The sequence below is a fragment of the Heterodontus francisci genome, chromosome 3, assembly GCF_036365525.1.
Source record: "Heterodontus francisci isolate sHetFra1 chromosome 3, sHetFra1.hap1, whole genome shotgun sequence".
Lineage (NCBI taxonomy): Eukaryota > Metazoa > Chordata > Chondrichthyes > Heterodontiformes > Heterodontidae > Heterodontus > Heterodontus francisci.
This window is the reverse complement of record NC_090373.1, coordinates 95,168,448-95,184,379: the sequence shown is the minus strand read 5'-3', so window position 1 is coordinate 95,184,379 and position 15,932 is coordinate 95,168,448. Positions and strand designations below refer to the sequence as shown.

Sequence of the window (15,932 nt, the reverse complement as noted above, 5' to 3'; positions counted from 1 at the left end):
TGCAAACGAAGAAGGTGTAACACCTGCCCTTTTACCTCCTCTCTCCTCACTATCCAAGACCCCAAACACTCCTTCCAGATGAAGCAGCGATTCACTAGAACTTATTTCAATTTAGTAAACTGCGCTCACAGTGCAGTCTCCTCTACATTTGGGAGACCAAATGCAGATTGGATGACCGCTTTGCAGAACACCTCCACTTGGTCTGCAAGCATGATTCCAAGCTTTCAGGTTGCTTGCCATTTTAATTCTCCACCTTATTCCCATGCCCACATTTCTGCCCTCAGCCTGCTGCCGTGTTCGAGGGAACATCAACACAAGCTCGAGGAACAGCATCTCATCTTCCGATTAGGCACTCTACAACCTTCTGGACTCAATATTGAGTTCAATCATTTCAGACCATTTAGTTTAGTTTAGAGATACAGCACTGAAACAGGCCCTTCGGCCCACCGAGTCTGTGCTGACCATCAACAACCCATTTATACTAATCCTAAACTAATTCCATATTCCTATCACCATGAGCCCCATTATTTGTTTGTTTGTTTATTATTTTAATTTTATTTATTTACTGTATATATATTTTCTTCTTTATTTCTTTCTTTCTTAAACATGTCTTAAACTTATTTTTCATGTTTTTGCTTTCGTACAGAGCTGTTCATTATTCTGCCATTAGCACTCTCTCTGGACTCATGCTTTATCTTTCGCTATAACTATTTAGCACTCCATTTGCATTCTGTTCCATGATATCTCTGTCATTTAAACTCTCCCTCCTCCATTCCATCACAGCCCTTGCTTCTTATTTTTCTTACCCCCTCCATCCTTTCACTTGCTAAAAGATTGTTACTTTTCTAATTTTTGCCCATTCTGATGAAAGGTCACAGACCTGAAACGTTAACTCTGTTTCTCTCTACACAGATGCTGCCAGACCAGCTGAGTATTTCCAACACATGCTGTTCTCATTTCAGAGTTCCAGCATCCACAGTATTTTGATCTTATTCAGGTAACATAAGAGTTCTTTGCGGTTTCCAATGGCATGCCTAGATCTCGTGTATAAAGAGGAATGCTTGCAGACTAGAAAGGCTGCTGTGACTACACCTCAAATGTTATTTAAGCACCTGTACTAACCCCAGGACCTGCATTTACTGGCCCAGACAGACTTTCTTGGGAATGTCAAAGGAACTAGTTCTTCAGCACTGTTGCTTCACAAAAGCGATCATCATATACCAAGAATGTAAGAAAGAAGAGCAGGAGTAGGTCATTTGCCCCCTCAAGCCTGCTCCAATATTCAATAAGATCATGGCTGATCATCCACCTCAGCTACATCTTCCCACACTATCCCCATATCCCTTGGTTCCATTAGTATCCAAAATTATATTGATTCCTGTCATGAATACACTCAATGACTGAGCATCCATAGCCCTCTGTGGTAGAGAATTCCAAAAATTCACAACTCTCTGAGTGAAAAGGTTTCTCCTCCTCTCAATGGCCAATTCCTTATTCTGAAACTGTAACCCAGCCAGGGGAAACATCCTCCTGGCATCTACCCTATCAAGCCCCTTAAGAATTTTAAATGTTGCAATGAGATCACTTCTCATTCTTCTAAATGTTAGGGAATATAGGCCTAGTCTATTCAATCTCTCCTCATAGGACAATTTCCCCATCCCAGGGACAATCCCCTCATCCCAGGAATAAATCTAGTGAACCTTTGTTGCACTCCCTCTAAGGAAAGTATCTCTTTCTTTAGATAAGGAGACCAGAACAGTACACAGTACTTCAGGTGTGGTTTCACCATGGCCCAATACAATTGCACTAAGACCTCTTTACTCTTTTCCTGCGATTCCTTTGTGAGAAAAGCTAAATACCATTTGCTTTCCTAATTGCTTGCTTACCTGCATGTTAACTTTCTGGGATTCATGTACAAAGACACAGAGATACATCTGAGTGCCAATATCTCCCAGTCTCACACTATTTAAGATATATGAAGCTTGTCTATTTTTCCTACCAAAATGGATAACTTTGTATTTCTCCACATTATACCCCATCTGTCACCTCTTGGCCACTCACTTAACCTGTCTAAATCCTTTTGCAGCCTCCTTGCATCCTCCTCACATCTTACTTTCCTACATAACTTTGAATCGCCAGCAAAATTGGATACATTGCACTCTGTTCCCCCAGCTAATAGAGATTGTGAATAGCTAAGGCCCAAGCATTGATCTTTGGGTTACCACACTGACCCATTTATTCCTACTGTTTTCTGTTTGTTAACCAATCTTCAATCCATGCTAATATATTACCCTCAATCCCATGAGTCCTAATTTTGTGTAATAACCTCTTCTGAGGCACTTTATCGAATGCTTTTTAAAAATCCAAATACATGACATTCACTGGTTCCCCCTTATCCACCCTGCCATTTGCATCCTCAAAAAACTCTCAACAGATTTGTCAACACAATTTCCTCTTCATAAATCAATGTTGATTTTGCCCAATTATACTATGATTTTCTAAGTGACCCGTTATCACATTCCTAATAATAGCATTTTCCTGTCGACTGATGTCAGGTTAATAGGCCATTTTTCAATGCTTTCTCTCTCCCTCCTTTCGTGAATAGCAGGCTTACGTTTCCTGGTCTCCTGAGAACTGTCTTGCAGACAACTTTTACCACAGGGTGACTCCCCTTTGAGTAAGTATTTAACTTTTACACTATCGGATCCTTTGAAGTCACCACTAGTGACATATGCCGAATAAATCACAAGGCACTTCTCCTTGACATCACACAATCAGGAATTCACCTTATAGGGAAACACAGTTGGGAATAGCTGTCTTACAACTCCCTAGTAGAGTACATGTTATACCACTGAACTGTCCTCTCAGTATTTGGAAAATCTACAAAAATACAATCCTGTTAAAAGTAACTGCAGCCCATCAATACGCGATTTACGCGGTTGTGGGCTAAAACAGTAAAGCCATATAATGAATAGGTCAGGATTTTTAGTACAACATAATATAAATACCATGAAATTTAAAGGAGTTTTATGATCCCAGTAAAATGATTAGGTTACCTTTTGAATTTTATTTATAATGGGGTAAGATATTAATTATAGTGAAATCATAAAGTAGGTATTTATAATTTTGTTATAAATTTATAAGTGTAAACTTTAACCTGTTATCATATCAGTTGTTTCTAACATTGTGACAAAAACAATGTTCAACTCTTGCAGAATTTAAAATTGTCTCTGGAAAAATGTAATAATTCCCCACAAGAAGGTTCTGCACAACCTTGTATTTCACTGAAAATAATATATTTTTATGTTTAACACCAACAAAATTAAAGATATCACTGCAAGTACCTCTAACAAAACATTCTGCACCATGCGGCTCATTCCAGAGCCAACTGGAGATGCCATTGAATATCCTTTGCAAATAATCTTCACAGAACAGCCCTCATGTAAGTATGTAAGTTAGCATGCCGGAAGAGTATGTTTGAGCTACAACATTTGTTTCTACAACGTTCCATATTGCGAGTTCCCAGTCTCAATTGTACTGATGATGAGTATTGTACAGAAGTCAGGTACTTCCTTGGGCGAGGAGGAGAAAAAATGAGAATGGGCCATTCACTCTCGGCTATTCTTGCCTTTCTATTGAATGACATTGGCAGAAGTGTGGCAATAGGTCTCAATTGTATCCTCTCACTGGAGAAAGTGCACAATGGAGGAGCGATTGTGGTGACAAAGGATAAAATAATACAAAAACTTTTTAAAAAGAGAAAACTCTCAACAAATTGCCCCTGCAAACGTATCCTACTTATAGTTGCACCACATCATGACTGATATAGTACTATCACTAATATCTTTTAACATCATCCTTTCCAACATATGATGCTTATTATGAACTGACACAGCCATTAAATTAGAGTGAAGGTAAATAAAGAATTATGTATTGTAAAATAGTTTCCAAAGAAATCGAAAGTGAATTGATGGCTGTCGGTCACTCTTAAAGCTCAGGTAACGATCAGAAATTGCTCCATGCACCAGTTATCTGAGAATATTTACTGGGTTATTGTCCGTATGTTCCTCATAAGACCTCTTATTCTATTTTTAAAAATTATTTTACACAACAAAGGCCAACCCTGTGTCACACCCCAAAGAAAAAAATGGTTGTCACAGGATGCTTCTCTTATCTGATTTGCCCAGCAATTAGACCACTGATGTTGTTCAGATGACTTTAAGGACATACAAAATGGACTACCACCATGGCAGGCATAAGCTTTGTTTAGTGTTGATGTGTTAAAATTATGATATGGATTATAAGTGGCTTCAAATTAATTTTATAAGTTCCCACATTGATAAAAGTTTTGAAATTCCAGTGTTACGTTAAACAGCTCAATTTGTTTATTGAGTCACATGGTGACAGAGTGCTGTACAATGATGCAGTAACACATAAATATGGCTACAATTTTCCATATGATGAATTCCTGGTGTTGACCACAAGACAAGGAAAATAGGAATACAATGACAGGTTTGTCTCGATAGATAGGAAAGGAGGAAGAAATTACAAAAATTGTGTCACTTAAGGCACCATCTCACCCACCTCCAACACATAGCTATGGAGTGGCACTAGTGCCCAAGCATACAACCTGCTTAACACACAGTTCACAGCTGTATTATAACAAGTTTTGAAGTATCATATAAACACGTGAAATGGACTGAATGCAGCATGAAAATTCACTCTAAAGTTCAAAAAAAATGAAAATGGGAGTAACTGTTGAGGCTTGTGTGGCCACTCAACCAGGAAAATCAAAAAAGGGAAGAGATGAAATTAATTCATAAAGAAAACTTAAGAAATTGACCAAGGTTGAAAACCACCATCTGGAACCAAGTAACAAAATTCTGTACAGATCTGTAGACAATGAACAAATAGCTTCACACTTTTGCTGCCTTTCTTCCTCCATATTTGACCCTCTGTATGGGATTAATCAAATTTGTTTCTATTTCTTGGGTTTTAAATTTGCTTCTGTACTACTGTATTTGTAGATTTAAACAAAACCTAATTATTAGAATTGAAAATACACCATTATTTCCAATGAGCAAACTATTCAACATCTCAAGACATGAATATACTGTAATTTCAAAAGTTCTCCCTCAATACATATTTTCTTAAAATCACCAAAAGCTCAGACTTCAGAATCACAACCATATGGTGAATACTGAATCAGATTTGGGTGAAATAAAAGCCAGATCAGAACAGGCTTCACTTGGATATAAACTCAGAAACTGGTCAGTATTATCAGATGATGGAGTTCTGACTAAGTTGCCCCATTCCACATGTTCCATACTGTGCACCAATCTATCTTCCTTCATCATTCACTTTTAGTTGAAAAGACAATTTTTATTATTCTCTCTATTGAGAAAATACTCTGACTGATATCTTCCTTAGTTCCAAAGTGGATGACCTCACACTACCCACATTGAACTCAATCTTCCAGTTTTGTCCTCACTTAATCTATCAATGTCCCTTTGCAATATTCTGCACCCATCCACACTATTTACTGTACCACCTAACTTGTCAGCATATTGTTCAATAATGGTGCATGTTTATGGTTTGGTCATATCAGTCCCATTCATTGGATACATTTTACATCCAGTGGGACCTTAACTTGTAGTACTTATATATAGGTAATGATTCTGTTCAACACATTTGTTAGTTCACAATTGGAATACTATATGCAGTTCGATACTATTATGGAAATGATATTGAAGCCACAGAAAATGTACAAAATAGGTTAATTAGGATGATCCAAGGATAAGAATAGTTATGATGAGGGACTTGAAAACTGGGGCTAAATTCACTGCAGCAGAGGTTAAGAGGAAATCTAACAGATGTGTACAAGATTTTGAGATGATTTGAAAAGATAAATATTAAAGCTTATTTCCATTGGTTAGTGTAAGAACATATGAATTATGAGCAGGAATAGGCCATTCGGCACTTCGAGCCTGCTCCGCCATTTGATAAGATCATGGCTGATCTGATTGTGGCCTCAACTCTACTTAACTGTCTACCTGCTATAACCTTTGACTCGCTCGTCAATCAACAATCTATCTAACTCAGCCTTAAAAATATTCAATGCCCTGCCTCCACTGCTCTCTGGGGGAAGAGATTTCCACAGAACAACAATCTACAGAGAAAAAAATTCTCCTCATCTCCTTCTTAAATGGGAAACCCCTTATTTTTAAACTGTGTCCCCTAGTCCTTCTCTCCCTAAGAGGAAATATCCTTTCAGCATCCACCCTGTCAAGTCCCCTCAGGATCTTATGTGTTTCAATAAGATCACCTCTCATTCTTCTAAACTCCAATGGATACAGACCCAACCTGTCTAACCTTTCTTCATAAGATAACCCCTTCATCCCAGGAATCAATTCAGTGAACCTTCTCTGAACTGCTTCTAATGCAGTTATATCCTTTCTTAAGTAAGAAGACCAAAACTGTATGCAGTAATCCAGATGTGGTCTCACCAAACTCTGTATAACTGTAGCAAAACTTCCCTACATTAATATTCTATTCCCTTTGCAATAAACAGCAACATTCCATTTGACTTTCTTGCTGTACCTGCATACTAACTTTTTGTGATTTATGTACCAGGACACCCAGATCCCTCTGTACCACTGAGTTCTGCAATCTCTCTCCATTTAAATAATATACTGCTTTTCTATTCTTCCATCCAAAGTGGACAAGTTCACATTTTCCCACATTATACTCCATCTGCCAAATTCTTGCCTTCTCACTTAACGTATCTCTATCCCTTTGCAGACTCTTTACCTCCTCTTCACAACTTACTCTCCCACCTATCTTTGTGTCATCAACAAATTTAGCAACCATTCATTTAGTCCCTTCATCCAAGTCATTTATATAGATTGTATATAGTTTAGGCCCCAGCACTGATCCCTGTGGCACTCCACTAGTTACAGCTTCTCAACCTGAAAATGCCCCACTTGTCCCTACTCTCTGTTTCATGTTAGCTAACTGATCCTCTATCCATGCTAATGTGTTACCCCTTATACCATGAGCTTTTATTTTGTGTAGAAGACATAAATGTCTTTTCAAGAGGACATACATTTAGGATTAGTAGTAGAAGCACAGTTAAAATAATTGTTTTTATACAAAGGGCATTAAAATATGGAATGCATATTATGGCCAGCATTTATTGCCCATCCCTATTTGCCCTTGAGAAGGTGGTTGTGAGCTGCCTTCTTGAATCTCTGCAGTGCATGTTGGGTAGGTACATCCACAGAGCTGTTAGAGAGGGAGTTCCAAGATGTTGACCCAGAGACAGTAAAGGAACAGCAATATATTTCCAAGTCAGGATGGTGTGTGACTTGGAGGGGAACTTGCAGGTGGTGGTGTTCCCATACTCCAGCTGCCTTTGAATTCTAAGTGGTCGCAGGTTTGGTAGGTGCTGTCGAAGGAGACTTGGCGAGTTGCTGCAGTACATCTTATAGATGGTACACACTGCAGCCACAATGCACCGGTGGTAGGAGTGAATATTTAGGGTGTTAGATGGGATGCCAATCAAGCAGACTTCTTTTCCCTGGATTTTATTGAACTTCTTGAGTGTTGTTGAAGCTGCAATCATCCAGGCAAGTGGAGAGTATTCCATCACACTCCTGACTTGTTACTTGTAAATGATGGAAAGCGGGGAGTCAGGAGGTGAGTTACTCATCACAGAATAGCCAGCCTCCGACCTGCTCTTGTAGTCACAGTTAGGTTTTTTGCCATGGTGAACCCCAGGATATTGGCGGTGGGGGATTCAGTGATGGTAATGCCATTGAATGTCAAGGTGAGATGGTTAGATTCTCACTTGTTAGAGATGATCATTACCAGGGCACTTGTGTGGCGCAGATGTTACTTGCCACTTACCAGCCCACGCCTGCACATTGTCCAGGTCTTGCTGAATGTGAGCGCTAACTGCTTCATTATCTGAGGAGTTGCGAATGGAAATGAACATTCTGCAATCATGAAGCAACCTCCCCACTTCTGACCTTAAAATATAGGGAAGGTCATTGATGAAGCAGCTGAAGATGGTTGGGCATAGGACACTGCCCTGAGGAACTCCTGCAGTGATGTCCCGGGCCTGAGATAATTGACCTCCAACATCCACAACTATTTCCCTTTGTGCTAGATATGACTCCAACCAATGGAGAGATTTCCCCCGATTCCCATTGACTTAAATTTTGCTAGCTCTCCTTGGTTAAATGCTGCCTTGATGTCAAGGGCAGTCACTCTCACCTCACCTCTTGAATTCAGCTCTTTTGTCCATGTTTGGAACAAGGCTGTAATGAGGTCTGGAGCCAAGTGACCCTGGCAGAACCCAAACTGGGCATTGGTGAGCAGGTTATTGGTGGATAAGTGCCTCTCAATAGCACTGTTGATAACACTTTCCATTACTTTGCAAATGATTGAGAGTAGGTTGATGAGGCGGTTATTGGCTGGCGTGGATTTATCCTGCTTTACGTGGACAGGACATACCTGGGCAATTTTTTACTTTGTCAGGTTGTTGTCAGTGTTATAGCTGTACTGGAGCAGCTTGGCTAGGGTCCTGGCTAGTTCTAAAGCAATTGTTCAGCACTATAGCCTCGATATTGTCAGTGCCCATAGCCATTGCTGTATCTAGTGCATTTGGCAGTTTCTTGATATCACATGGAGTTAATTGAATTGGCTGAAGACTGGCAGCTGAGATGGTGGGGACCTCAGGAGGAGGCCAAGATAAATTATCCACATGGTACTTCTGAGTATGGTTGCGAATGCTTCAGCCTTCCCTTTTGCTCTAATGTGATGGGCCCCGCCATCAATGGGGATGTTTTTGGAAACTCCTCCTCCCGTTAATTGTTTATTTGTCCACCACTATTCACGACTGGATGTGGTGACTGCAGAGTTTTGATCTGATCTGTTGGTTGTGGAAACACAGGCCCTGTATGTATGATAAAAGCAAAATACTGCGGATGCTGGAAATCTGAAACAAAAACAAGAAATGCTGGAATCACTCAGCAGGTCTGGCAGCATCTGTAGAAAGAGAAGCATTCTACAGATGCTGCCAGACCTGCTGAGTGATTCCAGCATTTCCTGTATGTATGATGTTGCTTCCACTGTTTAGCATGAGTGTAGTCCTGTATTATAGCTTCACCAGGATGGCACCTCATTTTTAGATGTGCATGGTGCTGCTCACCTGCATTCTTCAATGAATGAGGTTTGATCATCTGGCTTGGTAGTAATGGTAGAGTGAGGGATATGCCAGGCCATGAGGTTACACATTGTGGTGCAATAAAATTCTGCTGCTGCTGATGGCCCACAATGCTTCATGAAGCCCAGTTTTGAGCTCATAGATCTGTTCTGAATCGGCCTATTTAGCACAGGGTAGTGCCACACAGCATGATAGAGTGTCTCCTCAGTGTTAAGATGGGCCTTCATCTCCACAAGGATTGTGTGGTGGTCACTCCTAGCAATACTGTCATGTATAGCTGCATCTGTGACAAATAGATTGGTGAGGATGAGGTCAAATAGGTTTTCCCAAATGTTGGTTCTCTCACCACCTGTCGCAGGCCCAGTCTGGTAGATATGTACATCAGAAATCTACCAGCTCAGTCTGTAATGGTACTACCGAGCCATTCTTGGTGATGGACATTGAAGTTCCCCACCTAGAGTACATTATGTGCCCTTGCTGCCCTCAGTGCTTCTTCCAAATGGTGTTCAACATGGAGGAGTACTGATTCATCAGCCGAGGAGGGCAGTAGGTTGTAATCAGCAACATGTTGCCTTGCCCATGTTTGAGCTGATACAATGGAATTTCATGCAGTCCAGAGTAAATGTTGATGACTTCCAGGGCCACTTCCTCCTGACTGTATACCATTGTGCTACCAACTCTGGTGAGTCTGTCCTGTGGTGGGACAGGACATGGCCAGAGATGGTGATGGAGGAATCTGGGACATTTGACTGAAAGATATAATTCTGTGAGTATGACTATGTCAGGCTGTTGCTTAACTAGTCGATGGGACAACTGTCCCAATTTTGGCACATGTTAGTGAGGATCCTTCTGCAGAATGTGCCTTTGTCATGTCTGATGCCTAGGGCGATGCTGGGTGATCTGTCTGGTTTTTTTTCTTAGGGTTTTTCATACCAGTTTGATACAACTGAGTGGCTTGCTCGGCTATTTCAGAGGCAGTTAAGAGTCAACCACATTGTTGTGGATCTGGAGTCACAGGTAGGCCAGACAGGGAAGGATGGCAGATTTCTTTCCCTGAAGGACATTACTAAACCTGATAGATTTTTATGACTGTTTATGAATGTTATGACAATTACTGACCCTATTTTCTTATTCCAGATTTATTAAATTAATTGAAATTAAATTCCCCAGCTACCATGGTTGGATTCGAACTCATATCTGAAGCCTTGGTCCAGGCTTCTGGATTACTTGTCCAGTGACATAAACCACCATGCTACCATTCCTGCTGCAGTCCTTCATATTCTTTCTAAGGTGTGGTGCCCAGAACTACACACAGTACTCCAGGTGAGTCCATTTGCCTTTTGGATTTTTCTTGTACCTAACCACTACAGTTTAGTGATCTGTGCACATAAACTCATGGATGAACATCTTGCAGTCTGTGATACCAGTCACTAAATTGTAACATTGGATAGGAAGAATTTAGAAGACATTTATTATCCATAACACATACAAGATTATTCATTCTTCTGTAATCTGTTAAATATACCTTCCAATCCTATGCCATACGATTATAATAATCATATTCCATCTATTTTAAATTTAGCAGACATTTGCAAACTTCCATGTCAAACATCCTCAGCATTCTGATGATAACGCACAAAATCCAAAGTTCATCCATTTCAAGACTTTATAATTGTTTTGATGATTTTACACTCATCTAGCTGAATGATTCAGTTTTCGGAAAGAGCACTTTGACCGTTCTATTAACAGTCAGCATTCCCAGGTCAGATACAAGTTACATGCAGAGTTAAACTCGCCGTGCCCTGCCGAAACAATACACCCAAATCTTCAATCTTAGAACAGCATCACCCCCTGCTGCACCAGAGAGTTTTCCTATTTTCTACCGTAAATATCCTTAGTTCTTCAGAGTGCCCAAATTCTTAGTCAGCAGAGGCAGAAGGCTTTCATTTCACTGTTTTGGACGGGATTCAAATCCAGGTTCCAGTGGTGAAAGGGCACTTTCTACTTAGTGCCTTGTAATTTCCTTTCTGGCAACCATTATACTAGATTTACACTAAACACTTCCAGCTTTTTTTCCCGTTGTCACATGTTAAATCTACCTACCAAGAAGACGGGTGTACAACTCACATTTTTCAAACTCAATATCAAAGTCTGTTTGAAGACCATTCAAAACCGGTGAGCATGTAAATCCCCTCGATAATCATCTGAAAAGAACTTGTCAAACAAATTGTCTTTATTATGGTCTGATTAAAGGCAAAGGGCGATTTTTTTCTTCAGACTCCCGCCCAAGTAAAGTGGACAGCCCGAATAAACATACATAGCCAATTAGCAGGTAGGTGACAATGGGTGGTTTACATTTTAGACGACTCATTATTAAATAAAATCGCTCTGCAAAACACCCCGGGAAATCCACAAAGGCATGAAAGGGAACTTATAACAAATTTGACCAACACATCTTACTGCAGTTTGAGTTTTGTTACGGTCCTGAATAGAAGCTGTTTTTTTTTGCTGTGTGTAATTCACCACTGAAATTTTGATATGGGGAGAAGGAGGAGGATAAGACGAGTCCCGCTCCTCAGGATATTGCACATCGTGTGTTCTTGATCGAAAACGCAAAACGCTGAAGTGAAATTTAGGATCTGAAATTAGGATGCGATTTCCGAGAATCATCCGAGTGTCTTCTGCAGATGGACTAGTCAAAGTCATTCAAAACTAAACCGAAAATACCAAGCCTTCTTAACTCAAGTGTCTCAGGGATGTGGCAAATATGATGACTCAAATTATCATCTAAACAAGCTTTGTCAACACATTCTTAAAAACATATTTTGTAGCTGTGTTGAGCGACAACGGACAGTGCGAGTAAGTTCAGTCTCGCGTCAATAAAGAGAAAGGGAGCTGCAGTTCAAGACAGTTTTAATGAGATAACAGAAAAGGCATTGATCTGGTGCCCTTCACAGCCTCAGGAAGTCAGACACTCAGGGAAGTTACTAGAAAGCTGAAGAAAGTTTAACAAGACGCTGTTTCGAGTTTCACTGAACACAGCAGAATTATATATGAAAAATAAATTAATTGTTGCTTCATATGAAGGAGATGCCTGTTTAAACCCCTTTGTGGTTTCTGCAGTTTCAAGTAAATTTATATAATGTTGAAACTTTCTTTTAAAAAGCATCAATTTTAATGCATAAGTGGGGAATAAACGACCTCATCGTTATACGTTTCCCGATGTATTACAATACAATGCTTAAAACAGAAGTAGAAATGTATTATTAGAACGTTTCAACTAAAAATTCTCCCCATTATATGAAGGGAACGCTGATGATTTTCAGTTTGCAATTGTTTCAAACCTCAACTTTTAGTCTCTGATAAACCATCTCCTCACAAAACACTTCGCTTGAATGAGATCGCCGAGGCTGGGGAAGGAAATATATTAATTCCTTAAATTTTCGCAATTGATGCTTAAAACTCAAATGAATTATCTCACTGCTCCTCCCCCACCAATGTGTTCTTGGTTGGTCATCACCTACCGGAAAAGTCTGAAGAAGTTTTAGCAAAACTGCTCAGCCAAACCAGACCCATCACTCTCAGCAAGATCGCATCCAAACGTGAGCAACGCGCATCTGGGAGAAACATCCTTGAATTAATCGCGATTGGTTTTCCACACACACTCACGCTCCTGTCCTTTTGTCAATTATTCATTCCGGAAAGTCATATTTCGAAGCTGGTATTTCACTGTGCTGCCAGCTAGTCCCATTGCTGGAATACAGATCGGCGCTGACTGCTGGGGGCGTGTAGAGAAAGTAAAGGACGAGCAGCGCAGCTCAGTGACTTCGGGTGAAACTGACAGGCTCCTACCTGAGACAGCAGCTTCCCGACAGGTCCTAACGCCCCCTCTCCCACACCTTTACAAGGCATGCCACTATGGAACTTCCTGAATTAGTTTTCGACCTTCGGCTACAGCACCTTTTAATCTTTTTTGTTCCTTGCCCGATTTTACAGATTTACTTAGACTACAAAATTTAATTTCAGCTACTGTATTTATTCTTTAGCAAAATATGTTTCAAGCTTCATGGAGTCCATCAATAATTTCCAATGCTAGAATAATTTCAAGAAAAAAATCGAAATGATTCACGTATGACGTTCTCGCCCGAAAATAGCGTTTCTTATCAGGAGCGTTCGCTCTTACCCAATACATTTCAAATTAGTTAGATTTGTTTTGAGGCCATCGGTTCACATAGTACATAAAAGTGGCCGTACTACAAGTGAGTTCCAAATGTTCCTTCGGTCATTCATATATTCATACAGAATAATCTCATTTATTATGCTGCTGAGGTAGGACCAGTGGCCGTGTAGGAATGGCCATTGTAAGCTTAAAATGATTGGAAAGAATGTTACGGTTCATTTATATTACACAACCGTTTCAGAGCGAAACATTTCTGTAATACACGTAGTTCCCAGTGCTGTAGGGTTCGATGTGTTATGGGCTGATTCCACAGCCTTCCCTGAGCAACAAATGATGGACAAATTGCACATGTGCAATCACGAAACAACATTGCCGGACTGCACTGGCCTCTCCTTGGCCTGAACGTTCATCAAAAGTCAGGAATGATGATGATGATGCGCACTGCTGATGGCTCTATACAAAGTCACAAATAACATACCCTGCAATGATAAACAGAGTGCTCTCCCTTGACCACCTTGCAGTCTTTGACAGTTTAACACATGACCCTCCTCCAACATCTCTCTCCCATTGTCCAGCTCTGTGGTACTGCCCTCGCTTGATTTCTTCTGTAGCCAGATCATTTCCAGCAAGAGCTTCTCCATCCACCCCTGCACCTTTACCTGGCTCCTCCTTTACATGCTATCCCTTGCTAACATCATCCACCGAAATGGAGACCAGCTTCTACATGTATGCTGACAACTCTCAGCTCTATTTCTCCACATCTCTCAATGTCCCACTGCCTCTATGTTGAAAAACTGCTGGATAGACCGCTATTTCCTCCAGTTGAATATTGGGAAAACCAAAGCCATCACTTTCGGCCTCCATCACAAACATCCTGGGTCGTATTTTCAAACCCTGCTGAGAGCAGGAACGGCTGCGAGTGCGATTTGAAGATCACATTCCCGGAGATCGGTGTTAGATGCTACTGCCTCCGGAACGTGATGCTATTGTCAAAGAGCTGCAATCAGGGAGGGAACAGGTCGGGTTCTCGCCTCCAATTAATTGCCTTTTGAGCTCATTAAAAGGCTTGTCAATATCAATGATTTACGACCAGATGAGTCAGGGGTCTGGGGCTCCTCTCTCAGCCTTTTCCTGGTTTGGCCTTCACAGGGTTTAATTTTTAAGACACTGTGTATTAGCTTCCCCTCAGTGAGTCCTTGCTCACTGCTCTCTAATTGTAATGGCAAAGAAATCAACCAGACAGCTTGTCTCAGATTTAAACAAGAAAGGTGTTAAGTTTATTAACCTTAAAACTCTAACTCAGTTAAAACTACTAAAATTACGTGACACGGCCACAGTAACATGCATATGCAATAAACAGACATGCAAATAGAGACAGAGGAAGAGAAAGAATTAAGGGGGAAAGGTTTTAAGTAATAGATGGAAGTCATTTACTGGTTCTGGGTTGGATGTAAGTCTTTGATGGAAGTTAAGTCTTGCAGTTCTTGTTGGGGCCCAGTGCACACTTTCAAACTTGTTTCGCTGGTCTTCTTTCTTGAAGCTGAAGTTATTTCCTTGGGCGCCTGGAACTTTGTGTGAGAGAGAGACTGACGCTTTCTTCTTGAAGTTCAGTTGTAATCTCTTCCAAAACTGTCCCGTGTCAGGCATATTTCAAAAAAACCCAGGTTGGCCAGCAGGTTAGTCATGTGACTAGCTCCTTGTTTGCAGCAGCCTCACCTGTGAGATTTGTGGATTCCTCCAAGCTTACCATACATTCTCGGTGGGGTGGGGGAGGGGGGGGGAAGAGGTGGAATGCTGGCTCAATGACTCTCAATGTCTCTTGATCATCACGATTGACAAAGTCCATCTGATTAATTGAATCAAGGAGTGCTCCCATTGTCTCTTCATGCAACTGTCTTTCAGAATGCAAATGTGCAGCCATGTTTGCAGTCACTGTTCTGGGGTCTTTTGAAACAAGTTTGTTCAATGTCCAAAAATAATGTTCCATATGATGAAATTAATATGTCTCATTTTGGCAGGAGTGGTTTCTGTCACAATGAACAATTTTTAAAGGCTGGGAATGGGGACAACGCCAGGTGGGGAACAGGACAGGGTTGAGAAGATGTGAGCACCGTGGAGGGCCACAATGGCTATCGGAAGGGCTGATTAAGTTAATTCAGAAGCAGCAAATCAGCTTAGCTGCTTCAGATGAGTCTCAGTGTGGCTATTGCTGCAGCTGGGAGTGTTTAATGTCACAGTGGAGAGTGGCAGGAGAGGGAAGTGAGGCCATTGGCATCACTGTGGCAGCTATGGTTAGCACGAGGCCCTGCTGAGGGAGCTCAGATGAGAACAGGCTACTCAGACATTGGACTGAGCATCCAGGATGAGCTGCGGCAGATGCAGCCTCCTGGATAGCAGGAGGCCAGAGGAGCACAGTGGGTGGGCTGCAAGGGGACATGTTCCCATGCCCACATAGACCCTCTGAGATCCCTAATAACTCATTTGTATGTGCAATGGCAAGCCCAGTGATGGCTGCTGCTTGCC

At 41.0% G+C, this 15,932-nt stretch overlaps 1 protein-coding gene across 3 annotated transcripts in view; it reads right to left on the bottom strand.

Annotated features, from left to right (window-relative positions):
• LOC137358646 (protein eva-1 homolog C) overlaps nt 1–13,027 on the bottom strand; it is a 421,707-nt gene extending 408,680 nt beyond the window's left edge. The window contains exon 1 of one of the 3 annotated variants that reach the window (XM_068024805.1): nt 12,754–13,027. In XM_068024805.1, coding sequence (XP_067880906.1) covers nt 12,754–12,859 — 106 coding nt within the window. In that variant the 5' untranslated portion in view covers nt 12,860–13,027. The remainder of the gene's footprint in view (nt 1–12,753) is intronic. The other 2 variants (XM_068024791.1, XM_068024798.1) reach the window with 2 other exon arrangements.
• Nucleotides 13,028–15,932: the final 2,905 nt, after the last annotated feature.